At 46.4% G+C, this 15,282-nt stretch overlaps 1 protein-coding gene across 2 annotated transcripts in view; it reads left to right on the top strand.

The window, feature by feature from the left end:
* LOC133384569 (L-gulonolactone oxidase) overlaps positions 1-15,282 on the top strand; it is a 58,814-nt gene that overhangs the window by 12,418 nt on the left and 31,114 nt on the right. For both annotated transcript variants that reach the window (XM_061626508.1, XM_061626507.1), the window contains one exon: positions 11,807-11,992. In XM_061626508.1, the coding sequence (XP_061482492.1) occupies positions 11,807-11,992 (186 nt within the window). The remainder of the gene's footprint in view (positions 1-11,806; positions 11,993-15,282) is intronic.

Genomic DNA, 15,282 nt, shown 5'->3' with positions numbered 1-15,282 from the left:
AGTCACAGCAAGTCAGCGTAGATAGACTCGGGGTAGGAATCTCTGGCCTGGGTGCCAAAAGCAGCCCTCTAGGCCTCTCTGACTGGCCCTCACCACTCTCCCCAGACCAAACCCGCTCTCTCCAAACCACACCTCTCACTGGCCCTGCTCTGCACACACACACACACACATCAAGTGGTTTTGCATGGCTGGAATCTGTCCTTGAATTCTGATCAGGCCTCTTGCTTCGAAAGATGGAGGACAGAGCTCTGTCTGCATGTACATGTGCATGTGATGTAGAAACTAGCCTATTGTTTTGTTGTTGTTATGTGCCTTCAAGTCAACCACGACTTATGGCGACCCTATGAATCAGCGACCTCCAACAGCATCTGTCGTGAACCACCCTGTTCAGACCTTGTAAGTTCAGGTCTGTGGCTTCCTTTATGGAATCAATCCATCTCTTGTTTGGCCTTCCTCTTTTTCATCTCCCTTCTGTTTTTCCCAGCATTATTGTCTTTTCTAGTGAATCGTGTCTTCTCATGATGTGTCCAAAGTATGATAACCTCAGTTTCATCATTTTAGCTTCTAGTGATAGTTCTGGTTTAATTTGTTCTAACACCCAATTATTTGTCTTTTTCACAGTCCATGGTATGCGTAAAGCTCTCCTCCAACACCACATTTCAAAGGGGTTGATTTTTCTCTTATCTGCTTTTTTAACTGTCCAACTTTCACATCCATACATAGAGATTGGGAATACCCTGGTCTGAATGATCCTGACTTTCTACTGTAGAAAGAAAAAAATTACATTCATTACTCCACCCATTTTTGCCTCCAGCCCCAACCACCACTGGCTTGCGGCCATTCGAAGTGAATGTGGCCCTGGGGCTGAAAAAAGGCTCCCCACTCCTGCCGTATCAGCTCACTGCACACAGCAGGATGTGGCAGGGTGGCACAGGCAGGGCGACATGGCTTACCTGCCTCCCAACACTGCGCATTGCTGCTGGTTACCAAGTGGGGCAGGGGGAGGCAGCGGGGAGCTTGGCACAGTGGCAGGCACAGTGGCAGGAGTAGCAGATCGGCTCTGCCACTGTGCCCACAGTGCCCCACTAGCTGTGGGTGCTGGTGCACCAGAAGCAAGCAAGTGCAGCCTACCATGCTAGCATGACATGGAGAGACTGAAGTTAGTAACAACCAGGGGTAAATGGCGCAAGATGATAATCGCCCCTTTCCAGAGCCCCATGTGCGCTCTGAGGCACACACCAAACTCATGCTAGTGGGAAGTGTCCTCTTCCTTTCAAGGGCAGTTGCAGATTTCCCTGGACAAAAGGAAACAGCAAGTGGCATGGTTTCCTCCATAGGAGTGAATGGGGAGCTCCTTCTCAACAGAAGTGCTCTGTGTAGACAGCGTAGCTCTTGCACTCAAAAGCCACCAGTTAGGAGAAGAACCTGTGTGCAAACTCTGAAGGCAGTCTTGCCTGCCTTCAGTGGAGACTGGTGGCTGAGACATCAGTGAGGCAGTGAATCTAGCCCAGGTTTTAGTCTGAACTTTCAAGGAGGTGTCCAAGGTGCTGAAAGCTGAAAGTTCAGACTGAAATCCAGAGCAGATTCTCAGCACCTGGGACAGCTCCTTGAAAGTTCAAACTAAAACCCGGAGCAGATTCACTGCCCCACTGACATCAGAGCCGCCAGCCTCCACTGGCTGCCTTGTAGCACGAACATCCAAAATAATTCTTATTCTCTGGTTCCTTCAGCCGACCTCACAGAATTTAATTAAGCACAAGACCGTCTGTCTCTCCTTTTTCTCAATGTTCTGGGATTCAAACAGATTTGCAATCACTGGTGTCTCACATCCACCTCGATTGGCTCCCATTTTTCTAGGCTTTACCCTGTATTTGATAGGATTATGATTTCACAGGCAAGAGACCCTCTACTGCCCGGATGATCCATGATAACTGAGATGTTCTCTTTTCGATGAGTATCACAATGTGAGTCATTATATAAATCTGCTGCGTAGCCGCCAGTGGTCTGCAAGCGTATATGGCTCAGGTTGTCATGTCTCAAACAGGACATCGAAGAGTTACAGCAGGTACAGAAAAGGGTGACTGAAATGATGAAAGGGCTGGAGAACGTTCCTTACAAGGAAAGGGTAACATGTTTGGGAGTTTTCAGTTTAAGAAAAGCGTTGTCTCAGGCTGAAATCCTATGCACGCTTATTTTGGGGCAAGCCCCATTACTGCAAACAGGACGGAGGGGGAAGGGAACGTCTGTGACCCTCCAGAAGTTGCTGGACTTCAAGTACCATCAGCCGCAGTTGGCATGGCCAACAGCCAGGGATGATCACAGCTGTACTCCAGCAACATCTGGAGGGCCACAGTATAAACAATACAACTTATTTCTGAACAGATGTGGTTAGATCAGGCTGTATTCCTAAACACCCTTATTCTAGGGAGCAGTGGCGGACTTACTTTGGAGTAAGCAAGCATGCTTATGATTCCATTGTGAATGGGGGACATATTGGGATAAAATTATGAATAGCATGGAGAGAAAGATAAAGCAGTGAAGGGAAACATCTGTGGCCTGCCAGATATTGGTGGGCATCACATCACCCCCTGCCGCCACAGCTAATGGTCAGGGATGATGGGCCCTGTAGCCAAGCAACATCTGGAGAGCAACGTTGGCTATCCCTGGAATAAAGAGAGGTTGTTTTTTTTCTCTCTCTTACTATTGAAACTCAGAGTCAGCCACTGAACTTGATTATCAATAGGTCCAGGCTAATGAAACACTTCTTCACATCACTTGGAAGTGATGTGAGACCACTCCTGAAGAAACCTTCCTTGGACCCAGATAATTTGAACTATAGACCGGTAGCGAATGTTCCATTCCTGGGCAAGGTCTTAGAACGGGTGGTCACCAGCCAGCTCCAGGTGCTCTTGGATGAAACCGATTATCTAGATCCATTTCAATCCGGTTTTAGGCCCGGTTTTGGCACTGAAACAGCCTTGCTCGCCCTGTATGATGACCTATGTCGGGAGAGGGACAGAGGGAGTGTGACCCTGTTGATTCTCCTTGATCTCTCAGCTGCTTTTGATACCATCGACCATGGTATCCTTCTGGGGAGACTCATGGAGTTGGGAGTTGGAGGTACTGCTTGGCAGTGGTTCCGCTCCTACTTGGTGGATCGTCTCCAGAGGGTAGGGCTTGGGGAACATTGTTCGACACCCTGGACTCTCCATTGTGGAGTCCCGCAGGGATTGGTTCTGTCCCCTATGCTTTTTAACACCTACATGAAGCCGCTGGGTGCGGTCATCAGGAGCTTTGGAGTGCGTTGTCATCAGTATGCTGATGACACGCAACTCTATTTCTCCTTTTCATCTTCTTCAGGTGAGGCTGTTAATGTGCTGAACCGCTGCCTGGCTGTGATAATGGACTGGATGAGAGCTAATAAACTGAAGCTCAATCCTGACAAGACCGAGACGCTGTTGGTGAGTGCCTTCTCTGACCAGATGGTGGATGTTCAACCTGTTCTGGATGGGGTTACACTCCCCCTGAAGGAACAGGTTCGTAGCTTGGGGTTTCTTTTCGATCCATTCCTGTCTCTCGAGGCGCAGGTGGCCTCGGTGGCACGGAATGCGTTCTACCACCTTTGGTTGGTAGCCCAGCTACGCCCCTATCTGGAAAGCGACGACCTCGCTTCAGTTGTGCATGCTCTGGTAACCTCTAGATTGGATTACTGCAATGCGCTCTATGTGGGGCTGCCTTTGAAGACAGTTCGGAAACTACAGCTAGTGCAAAACGCAGCTGCCAGACTGCTGACGAGGACTAGGCGGTCTGCACATATAACACCTGTTCTGGCTCGTTTGCACTGGCTACCTATTTGTTTCCGGGCCAAATTCAAAGTGCTAGTTTTGATTTATAAAGCCTTACATGGCGCGGAACCACAATACCTAGTGGAACGCCTCTCCCGATATGAACCTACCCGCTCACTACGTTCAACATCTAAGGCCCTCCTCCGAGCTCCGACTCACAGAGAAGCTCGGAGGGTAGTAACAAGATCTAGGGCCTTTTCAGTGGTGGCCCCCGAATTATGGAACAGTCTTCCAGATGAGGTGCGCCTGGCGCCTACACTTTTATCTTTTCGGTGCCAGGTTAAAACCTTTTTATTCTCCCAGGCATTTTAATCTTTTGTGTTTTTAATGTATATCAGGTTGTTTACTTGTTTAACAATGTATACTTTACTGCTTTTGTGATTTTGTTGTATTTTATCCATGTTGTGCACCGCCCTGAGAGCCCTCAGGCTGTGGGCGGTATATAAATCGAAATAAATAATAATAAATAATAATTGGGGTTAATATAAGACTAGCCTTCCCCAACCTCATGCCTACCACAACTCCCATCACCCCCCCAGCCAGCACAGCTGTAGGAGCTGCCATCCAAAACATCCAGAGTGCACCAGGCTGAAGAAGGCTGGATTAGTTAAAAGCCCTTGATGGACCTCTTCTCTTTCTCTACAGTACATTTAACTACTTAGAACCTCCAGTTTCAAAGTCAGTATACCGGTGAATACCAGTTGCTTTGGACAAAACCCCAGAAGGAGATTGTTCCAAAATCAAGGCCCATCTACAGGGAAGGCCCTTCTACAAGTCCCCTCAAGACTAGAGACGATCTTAAGGATCTAGTTGGCTGCTCCTGGAGGGGGCACTCCTGCAGATCCTTGGGCACTCACAATGTAGGGCTTTATTAGACCATTGTCTGATACCATGAATCAGGGCCAGCAGCTTACCAGGGCAGAGTTTTTAGGATTGCTCTTACATGGTCCCATTTCCCTGTCCCAGTTAATAAGCAGACAGCTGCATTCTGCTCTAGCTGCAGCTTCCAAACTATTTTCAAGGGTAAGTCCCATGCAGAGCGCACTGCAGTAATCCAAATGTGAAGTCATCAGAGCATGAGTTACGGATACCAGACTCTCTTGGTCCAGGAATGGCCATAGCGAACCAGCCACGGCAGGAAATAGGCAGTCCTTGTCAGTGAGGCCAGTGCCAACAGAGGGTCAAACTACTGTACATACCTTCTCCTGGGGGGGGGGAGGGTAATGGTACCCCACAGGCCACAACAGGCCACCCTTCCAATTCCCAGGCATGAAGACTGCCCACCCACAGTACTTCCATCTCAACAGGACTCAGTTGCTATTGGCTCCCATCCATCTAATCGCTGCCTTCAGACATCAGTCCAGAACATTGACAGCCTGTCCTGATTCAGATGGGAAGGGGTGAGAGAGAGACATGTGTCGCCTGCATTTGGGGACACTGCACTCCAGATCCCCAGATGACTTCCTCCCCACAGTTGCTTTGCTTATTTTTATTTATAGGAGCATTTCTAAAACACCAACTCATTCGAAAAACTTCATGGTGATGCACAACACAGGATTTAAATCATCATGAAGTCATAAAATACGGAACAAATGGCCCACACAAATTAATTCTCTAAAAACGTCTGGTGAAAACAGAACGGGACCCCAGACAGACCGCTGTGGAACCCCACAGCACAATTACTGGGGGGATCAAAGAGGAAGCTCCTATTGCTACTCTCTGATAGTGGCCCTATAAGTAGGGATGGAACCACTTGGGACTGCCCTAGGGGTTAGTCTGGAAGCTGCAGCTGGTGCAAAATGCAGCAGCGAGACTGCTCACTGAGGCAGGGTATAGCCAACGTGTTACCCTGCTGCTGAAAGAATTGCACTGGCTGCCCATCAGCTACCGGGACAAGTTCAAGGTTCTAGTTTTGGCGTACAAAGTCCTATACAGCTTGGGACCAGGATACCTGAAAGACAGTCTTACCCCTTATATACCCAGCTGGTTACTGCGCTCTGCAGGTGAGGGCCTCCTGCAGATACCATCTTATCAGGAGGTTCGTTCTGCACAATATAGGAAATGGACCTTTAGTGTGGCGGCACCTACCTTGTGAAATTCCCTCCCCTTAAATATTAGACAGGCACCATCTCTGTTATCTTTTCGGCCCTCCTCTTCCAACAAGCCTTTTAAGCAGAGACCTTATCCCAGTCTGTGTCTGTGGTGGAATTGCTTTTTAAGATGTTTTCAAATATGTTTTGTTTTTTAAGATTTTTTTTTAAAAAAAGATGTTTTTAGTGTTTTATCGCTGTTGTTTGCTGCTCTGGGCTCCCTTTAGTAGGAAGGGTGGGGTATAAATTTCATAAATAAATGAATATACACCCCACTGCAACACAGTGCCACTCACTCCCAACACATTCCAGGTAAATATCATAATCCATAATATTGAAAGTCGCTGAGAGGGCAAGGAGGAACAACAAGGGTAGCGCTCCCCTGGCCCTCCCCTGCCAAAGGTCATCAATCAGAATGGCCAAAGCTATTTCCATGCCAAAACCAGGTCTGAAACTAGCCTAGGGAATCTGCTTCCTCCAGATGCACTGCAGCCACCACCCTCTTGAGCACCTTGCTGAGAAAAGGGATGTTTCCATCATCTCTGGGTCCAGGGGCATTCTTATGCCCTTACTTGGATTTTCTTTGGTTGATGCAAAAGCTTCATTGAAACAACAGCACTGCCTTATCGCTCAGCCAAAAGGCTCTCATAGTTGCTACCATAAAACAAGTGGATATCTGTCAATGAATAAAGGAATCGGGCATCAAAAAACCAGAACAAATTTAAAGAAGTCAGTGCAGCCGCTCCAACGCTCCCTCTAACAGCAGACTCAGCTGGCGAGGGCCAACTTGATTGTAGCACTGAGAAATAAGAGGGAGAGATGGACACGCTTGGGGAAACGCCAAAATCTGCAGAAGTATAAAAAATCTTAAAGATAATAAAACGTTAGCAGGCAAGAACTAGCACAGAGCACAGAATGGTGTTTATGATGAGGGGTGAACAGAAAACCAGAGAGAGGGGGGTGGAATCCTGGCAGATGGCAGAGCTGCTGGCTTGTTGTCTAGAACATTGAACAGGAGCATTGCACACTGCAACATTTATTTGCAGGTCCCACTTATGTATGTATGTGTACTGCCTTCAAGTCGATTCAACTTATGGCGACCCTATTAGTAGGGTTTTCATGAGGCTGAGAGGCAGTGACTGGCCCAAGGTCACCCAGTGCGCTTCATGGCTGTGTCGGGATTTGAACCCTGGTCTCCCAGGTCGTAGTCCAACACCTTAACCACTACGCCACACTGGCTCTCACGCAGGTCCCACTTATGCCTTCCTAAATAGGGAGATGTTAACAGCCTTCTTGAACAAGCTCAGTTGAACTGGCCAAGTGACCTTTCCTATTCAGAGCAGTCCACAGAGACATCACCACCACAGAAAAGGCCCTGTACCTCACCGTTGTGAGCTTTAGCTCTGAAGGATCTGACAAACCCAGAACACTGCTTTCCTAGGAGATGACAGGAGAAGGGGTCCTTCAAGTATCAGCCTAGCTAGGACCCCTTCAATGGATTATTTTCTAAAAGGCAGCCCTTATGGTGCAAGGGCTAGAAAGCTGGGTATAACTCAGAGACTTGGCTCCTGGTTTTCTCTCTGCTTCCCAGCCCCTGTTTTCTGCCTGCAAAATGGGACAATTAGCAACCTGCCCTATGAGTGTGCTATGAGTTGCTCCTGTGGACCAAATATCATAGCTGGAAGGGGCAAGGGGGAAAATCTTGGCAAATTCGTATTGTGCTATTATATACATAAAAGTCAGCATGCTTGCAAGTTATACAGCAAGAGTAAAACCTGGGTCATTGACAATGGCTTACCAGCACTGCATCTCTTTTTCCACGAAAACCACAAGTGAGAAGTAAATAGCTAAACAGGGAAATGTCAGAGCTTCAGCTGCAAATGTTGGAGAGTGATAGGCAGGTTGGTTTCAATTGCTTTCTGCATGATTTCCCTAGAGCTTGTTTTCTACTCTGAACCTCTTTGACCTCAGAAAATTACCTACATGGAGAGAAGGCCCAGCAACAGCACCTGGCTCAAGATCTCTCTCAGGTCCTTCAGTCTACTCATTCCCATTCTGTATTTCTCTTTCTGAGGTTAAACACGCGCGCACACGCACACACGCACACACACACACAAAGAGCTGGCATCATCATTGCTAAGAGGAATTCATTCAAACTGACATGATGCTGCTCCTTCACCTTGAGCCTACAAACTCTGCAATCAAGGTGCCCAAAAGTAATTGTCAGCTAAGCAGGTCAGCACAGGGAGAGCAAATGGGGAATGGAAACAGGAGGAAATTTGCTTTGGTATGAAAGGCGGCATGAAAATCAGCTCACTGGTGCCATCTGCTGGAGAAAAGCTCATGAAAAGGACCGAGAGTTCAACAGATCCGTGTTCTCCCCTCCCCAGATATTGCTGGACTAACACCCATCATCCCCAGCCAGTGTAGCCAATGGTGAGGGATGATGGGAGCCTGCTGGTCCAGCAACATCTGGAGACCTAAGGTTGAAGAATGCTGAAATAGCATTTATCAAAATCAGCAGGGGAGTCCTCGTGGTGGTTCCAGGAGAGGGGGTGGCAGCCCAGGATTCTCTGTGGGAACCCCTAAGTTATGAAATTCCCTCCCCACAGAGGTGCATCTGGTATCTTGATGATGTAATTTTCATTGTGCGCTGAAGGTGCATTGCTTTATCCTGACCTTTGACACTCCTACTGGGAGGAAGGGTGGGATATAGATTTAAGAAACAAACAAACATTTTAGGACCCAACCTATTCTCCTTATTGTAATCTAACTGCTTTTAATACTGTATTGCCACCCTGGGCTCCTTCTGGGAGGAAGGGAGGGATATAAACTAACTAAATAAATAAAATTGTTGTAACTTTCCCTGGGACCTCATGGTGAAGGGTAGGTAAGAAATCTAATGATGATGATGAAAAACGAGTAGAATTGAGGATAATTAATTTCAAATTCTGAACAATTTGAAACTTGAGCTTATAACTTCTTGGCACACTTGGGGCTCTTGGTTGCAGTCAGCGATGTAAACAGGCTAAGGGTCAGCGATGTGAAGGCCTGGAAAAAAGGATGGAAAACTTAGTGGAGGAAGGACTTTTTGCTTGCTTCTTTTTTCCTGAAAAATAAGAACATAAGAACATAAGAGGAGCCTGCTGGATCAGGCCAGTGGCCCATCTAGTCCAGCATCCTGTTCTCACAGTGGCCAACCAGGTGCCTGGGGGAAGCCCGCAAGCAGGACCCGAGTGCAAGAACACTCTCCCCTCCTGAGGCTTCCGGCAACTGGTTTTCAGAAGCATGCTGCCTCTGACTAGGGTGGCAGAGCACAGCCATCATGGCTAGTAGCCATTGATAGCCCTGTCCTCCATGAATTTGTCTGATCTTCTTTTAAAGCCATCCAAGCTGGTGGCCATTACTGCATCTTGTGGGAGCAAATTCCATAGTTTAACTATGCACTAAGTAAAGAAGTACTTCCTTTTGTCTGTCCTGAATCTTCCAACATTCAGCTTCTTTGAATGTCCACGAGTTCTAGTATTATGAGAGAGGGAGAAGAACTTTTCTCTATCCACTTTCTCAATGCCATGCATAATTTTATACACTTCTATCATGTCTCCTCTGACCCGCCTTTTCTCTAAACTAAAAAGCCCCAAATGCTGCAACCTTTCCTCGTAAGGGAGTCGCTCCATCCCCTTGATCATTCTGGTTGCCCTCTTCTGAACCTTTTCCAACTCTATAATATCCTTTTTGAGATGAGGCGACCAGAACTGTACACAGTATTCCAAAATTGGGAAAAACCTGGGGGAAATGTGGGGGCTTCCCCCCTAATTTTTCCATTTTCCCCCTCAGGCCTTCACATCTCTACTAAGGGCATCTCCAAACTCACTCAGGAGATTGGCAATGGAAATACGATCCCAAGAGAATCCCCCAGTTCCCAGACTCAGGTCTACAGATGCAGAGATGGAAACCAGGGAACCCAACCTTGATTTGTTCTAAAACAGAATCTGAACCATCATTTGAAAGTCTCTGTTGAATCTGAGCATAAAATGAACCTTAGAAAAAAGAAGTAGTCAGTTTACCAGTTCAGAGTAAAGTTGTGCTGCTTAAATCTCTGTTTTTGATTCTGGGTTAAAATTGACAATTTGGGTAGGGTAGAAATCCCCCCCCCTCCATTGTTGCTTTAAATTCTGTTCTGCACAATTCATTTCCCTGTCCTAGCCAATCAGGGATCATGTCATGAATGAGCTGGTGTGAACAATGTTATGTAGTCAATCTGACTGAACTAAACACACAGAAAGTGAAGGCAATTTAAACAAAACAACAGAACCCTTTCACAAGGAGTGCCACAAATTCACTATTTTTATGGTATATCCACTGGCTTGAAATTGAACCAAAATAAATTTTGGGGGAGACATCTGAACATTTGGATTTGACTAGACTTCTCTTCTCGGCCACCTTCAAGGCACCTTCTGCAGTATCTTTCAATATCTAGTAATCATCCAGCAGTGTTAAGTCTCACTTATTTACATGTGAGAAAGTTAAGAGTTTGTATTATCCCATTGAAGCCAATGAGATCTGCATTCCTGTGCACATTTACTTTGAAGCAACTTCACTGAATCCAATGGGACTGACTCCCAAGTAGCACATAGGACTGCAACCTTAGAAGTACTTATCACTGGCTGGATTGCACAAATTTTTCTGACGTTTCTTCTCTCTCAGTCTAGTACATTTAACCATGTACTTACTATTGGGATTAGGATGCAATATTACATTCACAGATTAGCATGGTAGTGTAACGACTGCAGCATCAAGCGATGGCTTCCATGCCTGAAGGGTTCACTACAGATAAAGTGCCACAGGTGTAACCTTGGTTTTGCTTCATGCTACCTCAGATGCCATGGTTTCTGGTGACAGCACTGAGCTGCCAATCATTTGGTTGCCAGTGATCAAAATGTATCACAATCAAGTAATGTTTGTGCGCATATCAAGAGCTGCCACCCTTTTTGGGCCCATGAGTACAGTAGTGTAGTGGCCAATCCAGAAGTGCAGGGTCCCTTCATGATAGTCACAACACGCGCCTCCCACTGTTTTTGCTGCTGGGATGAGAATGAGATCCTTGTTAAGGCCTTTTCCCACAACGACAGATGTCCTAGGAGCCAATATGCATGAAAGTCTTACCTACTGAAAAGAGTCTTCTCAGTGACTGACTCACCTCCTTTCACACTGATTGGCTCCAATCAGCAAAGGGACAAGGAAGCATGTTAGAAGACTCTTCTCAGTGGCTGACACACTCCCCTTTCATTGGCTTGTAGGATGCTGGAGACATAGGGACTCTGCTTGGACCCTGCTCCCAAAAAAGTAAGGGGTCTAAGACCCCCCACCCCGTGACCCTGGATTATTACACCCCTGCATGGGTACCTTTACAAACTGGATATGTTATTGTGGGCACCACACACTCCCTGCAACCAAGCCCATGCCACAACCTATTCTGTTGGCTACATCAGAAGATGTCTTTCAAGTCTAATCCCAGCCGGGGAGGGGCAAATGGGGAGGGGACCCCACAGGCGCCCAACAAGGCCTTTGCAGGCACATGTGCAGCCACAGGTGTCATGTTAGAGACCCCTGACCCATCTGAACCAATCAGGCCTGACTGCTGGCAACTGAATGTGAGAAGCACAGCACCACTGAGAAGCAGTCTGTTTGTGCCAGCGTGAAAAATCTCGCTGGTGTGCTGCATCTGTGGGGACCCATTCACCCACATTGCCAGTGTAGAAACTATCGCACAGCTGAACCAAAAGGAAATCTGAGACAGAAAACGTAATGGATCGACAGACTCACAGACTAAAACTTGTGTGCGTTTGTGTGTCCATCTTCCCCTGGCAGGTGGCAGCCTTGACACTGTTGACAGCTTCTGGGGAAGTCCTGGAGTGCTCAGAATCTGTGAATCCTGAACTCCACCGAGCGGCCTGCGTCCACCTGGGCTGCTTGGGCATCATCCTGACCATCACCTTCCGGTGCGTGCCAGAGTTCTACTTGCAAGAGACCACCTTTCCATCCACACTCAAAGAGGTACTTGAACTGTGTCCGGGAACCAAACTAACACCACTTTTGAGGCGTGTTTGTGTGCTTGTGTGTATGCGTTATACAAAGGCGGGCCTCAAGAGCAGTTCTTGGCAGGACAAACTCTTCTAGACCAGTTCAGCCAGCAGGCAACTGCAATTAGTTAATGAATATTCTTCCCACATGCCCACAGCCTCCATGTGTCTCATTTGTTAGGAAATCTTTTAAGCTGAGGGCTTTAACTAGGAAGATTAAGTGACTTGCAGGCAGTATCTGTTCTTTGGAAATGGCTATTTCAGTGTCTACAGTACTCTGTGTGTGTGTGTCTTCTGTCATGTTTCAGAGTTCTTAACTATTTGTTTGCCACATGCAGAGTATAGTCCATGGGCCTGCCATACTCGCATCTCATGGAATTTGGTATGCGGCACAGGTCTGACAACCAAAGCTTTCATTTTATTTTAAATCAAGTTTCTAGCTCTTATTGTTTCTCAGACCAGTTTGAAGCAGTTGGTCTGTACTCAGTAACCCCACAGAAGACATCAAGGAACTAAGCAAAATTTCCAATAGTCAGAAGATGAAATTGCTCTTTATTCCCCCTACGTCCAGGAGAATCAGGATACACTTATATGTATACATCTTAGTGGCTTAGTTCGGTGTCTTTCAGATGTGTAATCTTCAAGCAACAACTTCTCACATTGACTAGTCTGCTGCCAAGGTACCATTTAACATGCCAGGGAAACGCTGTGCATTGCAGAGAGTTCTGGGGCATTTCCTGGATGTGCCAGGGCTGAGCCATTGGCACCTGTCTGAGGGGAGCCAGGATTTGTGCCAGGGAATCACTGCCAAGGAAGACACCACAGCCAGGAAGATCTAGTTGCTCAGGGCTAGGACCCTTCCTGTCTAGAAGGGCCCAGTGGCCAGCCCGGGTGTGTAGAACCAGTCCCGTATCTAAAGATACTTCAGTGCTCTAGGAGATATTCTAAATCCCAGCTCTGGGGGCTCACCACATGGTACAGCTACGTACGGAATTGAGAGTTCTATACCTGGCGGCTCTTGCTTTGCTTTGCTTCATATTTTAATGTGAATCTGCCTAATTTGGATCTCCCAAAACAACTCACAAAGCAAAATGCAGCTGAAATGCGCACTTCAGTGAATTTTGTAATGTGGTTCTCCAACCAAACAATGTGTATATTGAGGGAAAGTGTGCATGGAAATGCATTCAACAAGCATATAGATAGAGGTGATCCAGTGGGCATAGTGTACTTAGACTTTCAAAAAGCTTTCGACAAGGTACCTCACCAAAGACTTCTGAGGAAGCTTAGCAGTCATGGAATAAGAGGAGAGGTCCTCTGGTGGACCAGGAATTGGTTAAGCAGGAAGCAGAGAGTAGGAATAAATGGGCAGTTCTCCCAATGGAGGGCAGTAGAAAGTGGAGTCCCTCAAGGATCGGTACTGGGACCTGTGCTTCTTTAACTGGTTCATAAACGATCTAGAGTTAGGGGTGAGCAGTGAGGTGGCCAAGGTTGCTGATGATACTAAATTGTTTGCTCTTACTTCAAGTTGATTCCGACTTATGGCAACCCTATGAATAGGGTTTTCATGTTGTTGTTGTTGTTATGTGTCTTCAAGTTGATTACAACTTATGGCGACCTATGAATCAGTGACCTCCAGTAGCATCTGTCATGGACCACCCTGCTCAGATCTTGTAAGTTCAGGTCTGTGGCTTCCTTGATGGAATCAATCCATCTCTTGTTTGGCCTTCCTCTTTTTCTACTCCCTTCTGTTTTTCCCAGCATTATTATCTTTTCAAGTGAAGCATGTCTTCTCATGATGTGTCCAAAGTAGGATAAACCCATCATTTTAGCTTCTAGTGACAGTTCTGGTTTAATTTGTTCTAACACCCAATTATTTGTCTTTTTCACAGTCCATGGTATCCGCAATGCTCTTCTCCAACACCACATTTCAAATGAGTTGACTTTTCTCTTATGCACTTTTGTCACTGTCCAACTTTCACATCCATACATAGAGATCAGGAATACCATGGTCTGAATGATCCTGACTTTAGTGTGCAGTGATACATCTTTATAGCTGAGGACCTTTTCTAGTTCTCTCATAGCTGCCCTCCCCAGTCCTAGCCTTCTTCTGATTTCTTGACTATTGTCTCCATTTTGGTTAATGGCTGTGCCAAGGTATTGATACTCCTTGACAAGTTCAATGTCCTTATTGTCAACTTTATATAAAATCCTGGAGAGTTGCTACATAGGAATGAGTGAACCTGTCAATTTCCACTGATTTCAGTTCTCATTTTTCCAGTCTTAAATTAAGTCCTCCACGTTTCCCCATTAGTTTTCAGTTTTGTTTCCTTTTTTCCTTTTCTTTTTTAAAAGTTCTCATGAAAATTCATCTGCATTGTAATGTGAATATCTCCAAATATCCACATTTGTATGCAATTTTGCCTTACAGACATGTTTGCAATTCAATTTCCCCTAACAGAACACACATTTGCATGTTCTTTCCACGAATAGATGCATTTTATGCCCACTTTGCCTTAGTATATATAACACCTTAGAGTAAATGTGTACATGTCCCCCTAACTTCTGGCTGGGATCCAGATGGGGCCCTAGAGAGGCCAAAGTGCCATAATGATGCAGCTCTCCCAATAAAATCACAGGGCCACATATTCTGTGCAATCTGCTTTTCCTCGGGGGGAATTTGGGTGGCGTTTTGTTAGTCTTGCCATTTAATTTATGAGAGAACTTGAGTTGTGACGACAGATGAGCCCCCAAAATAGATCTTTCCTGGGCAGATTCTGCTTTTGTTAGAGTCCTGCTGGAACACTGATCACAGCCAAGGACGGCTCTTCGTCGATGGAGTGAAGCCTCCTTGGAGCGCTATGCCCAGGGAAAAGAGGCTGCAATGTTTGAGCTTTGAACTAAGGTTGAACCAAAGAGCCATGGGATGGACACGCTCGTTCCTTCTTTCAGGGGGTGGCTGAAGTGGTCAACGCAGTGAAGAAAGCCAACAAGATATGCCTCTCAAAGCCCTTTATGTGAGCAAAGTTTTTTTTTTTTTGGTACGTGACACTTTTCCATATTTCAGTCAGAGGTTCCTGAAACTGCTGCCATTTTTAAATTGACTGTAGGATGCCGTCATCTATGTGGCATTTCCCTTTAGTTGGACAACTGCAGAAAGTCTGATTACCCATTCTTAGAGTTCAGTCAGTCTGCAAGCAGGAACTGAGTAAGCAACTCTCTTCCCACCTGCAATTCCCAGCAACTGGTATCCAGAGGTGTTCTGTA

The sequence above is a fragment of the Rhineura floridana genome, chromosome 4, assembly GCF_030035675.1.
Source record: "Rhineura floridana isolate rRhiFlo1 chromosome 4, rRhiFlo1.hap2, whole genome shotgun sequence".
Lineage (NCBI taxonomy): Eukaryota > Metazoa > Chordata > Lepidosauria > Squamata > Rhineuridae > Rhineura > Rhineura floridana.
The sequence above is the reverse complement of the archived record's forward strand: the minus strand, read 5'-3'. Positions and strand labels throughout refer to the sequence as shown.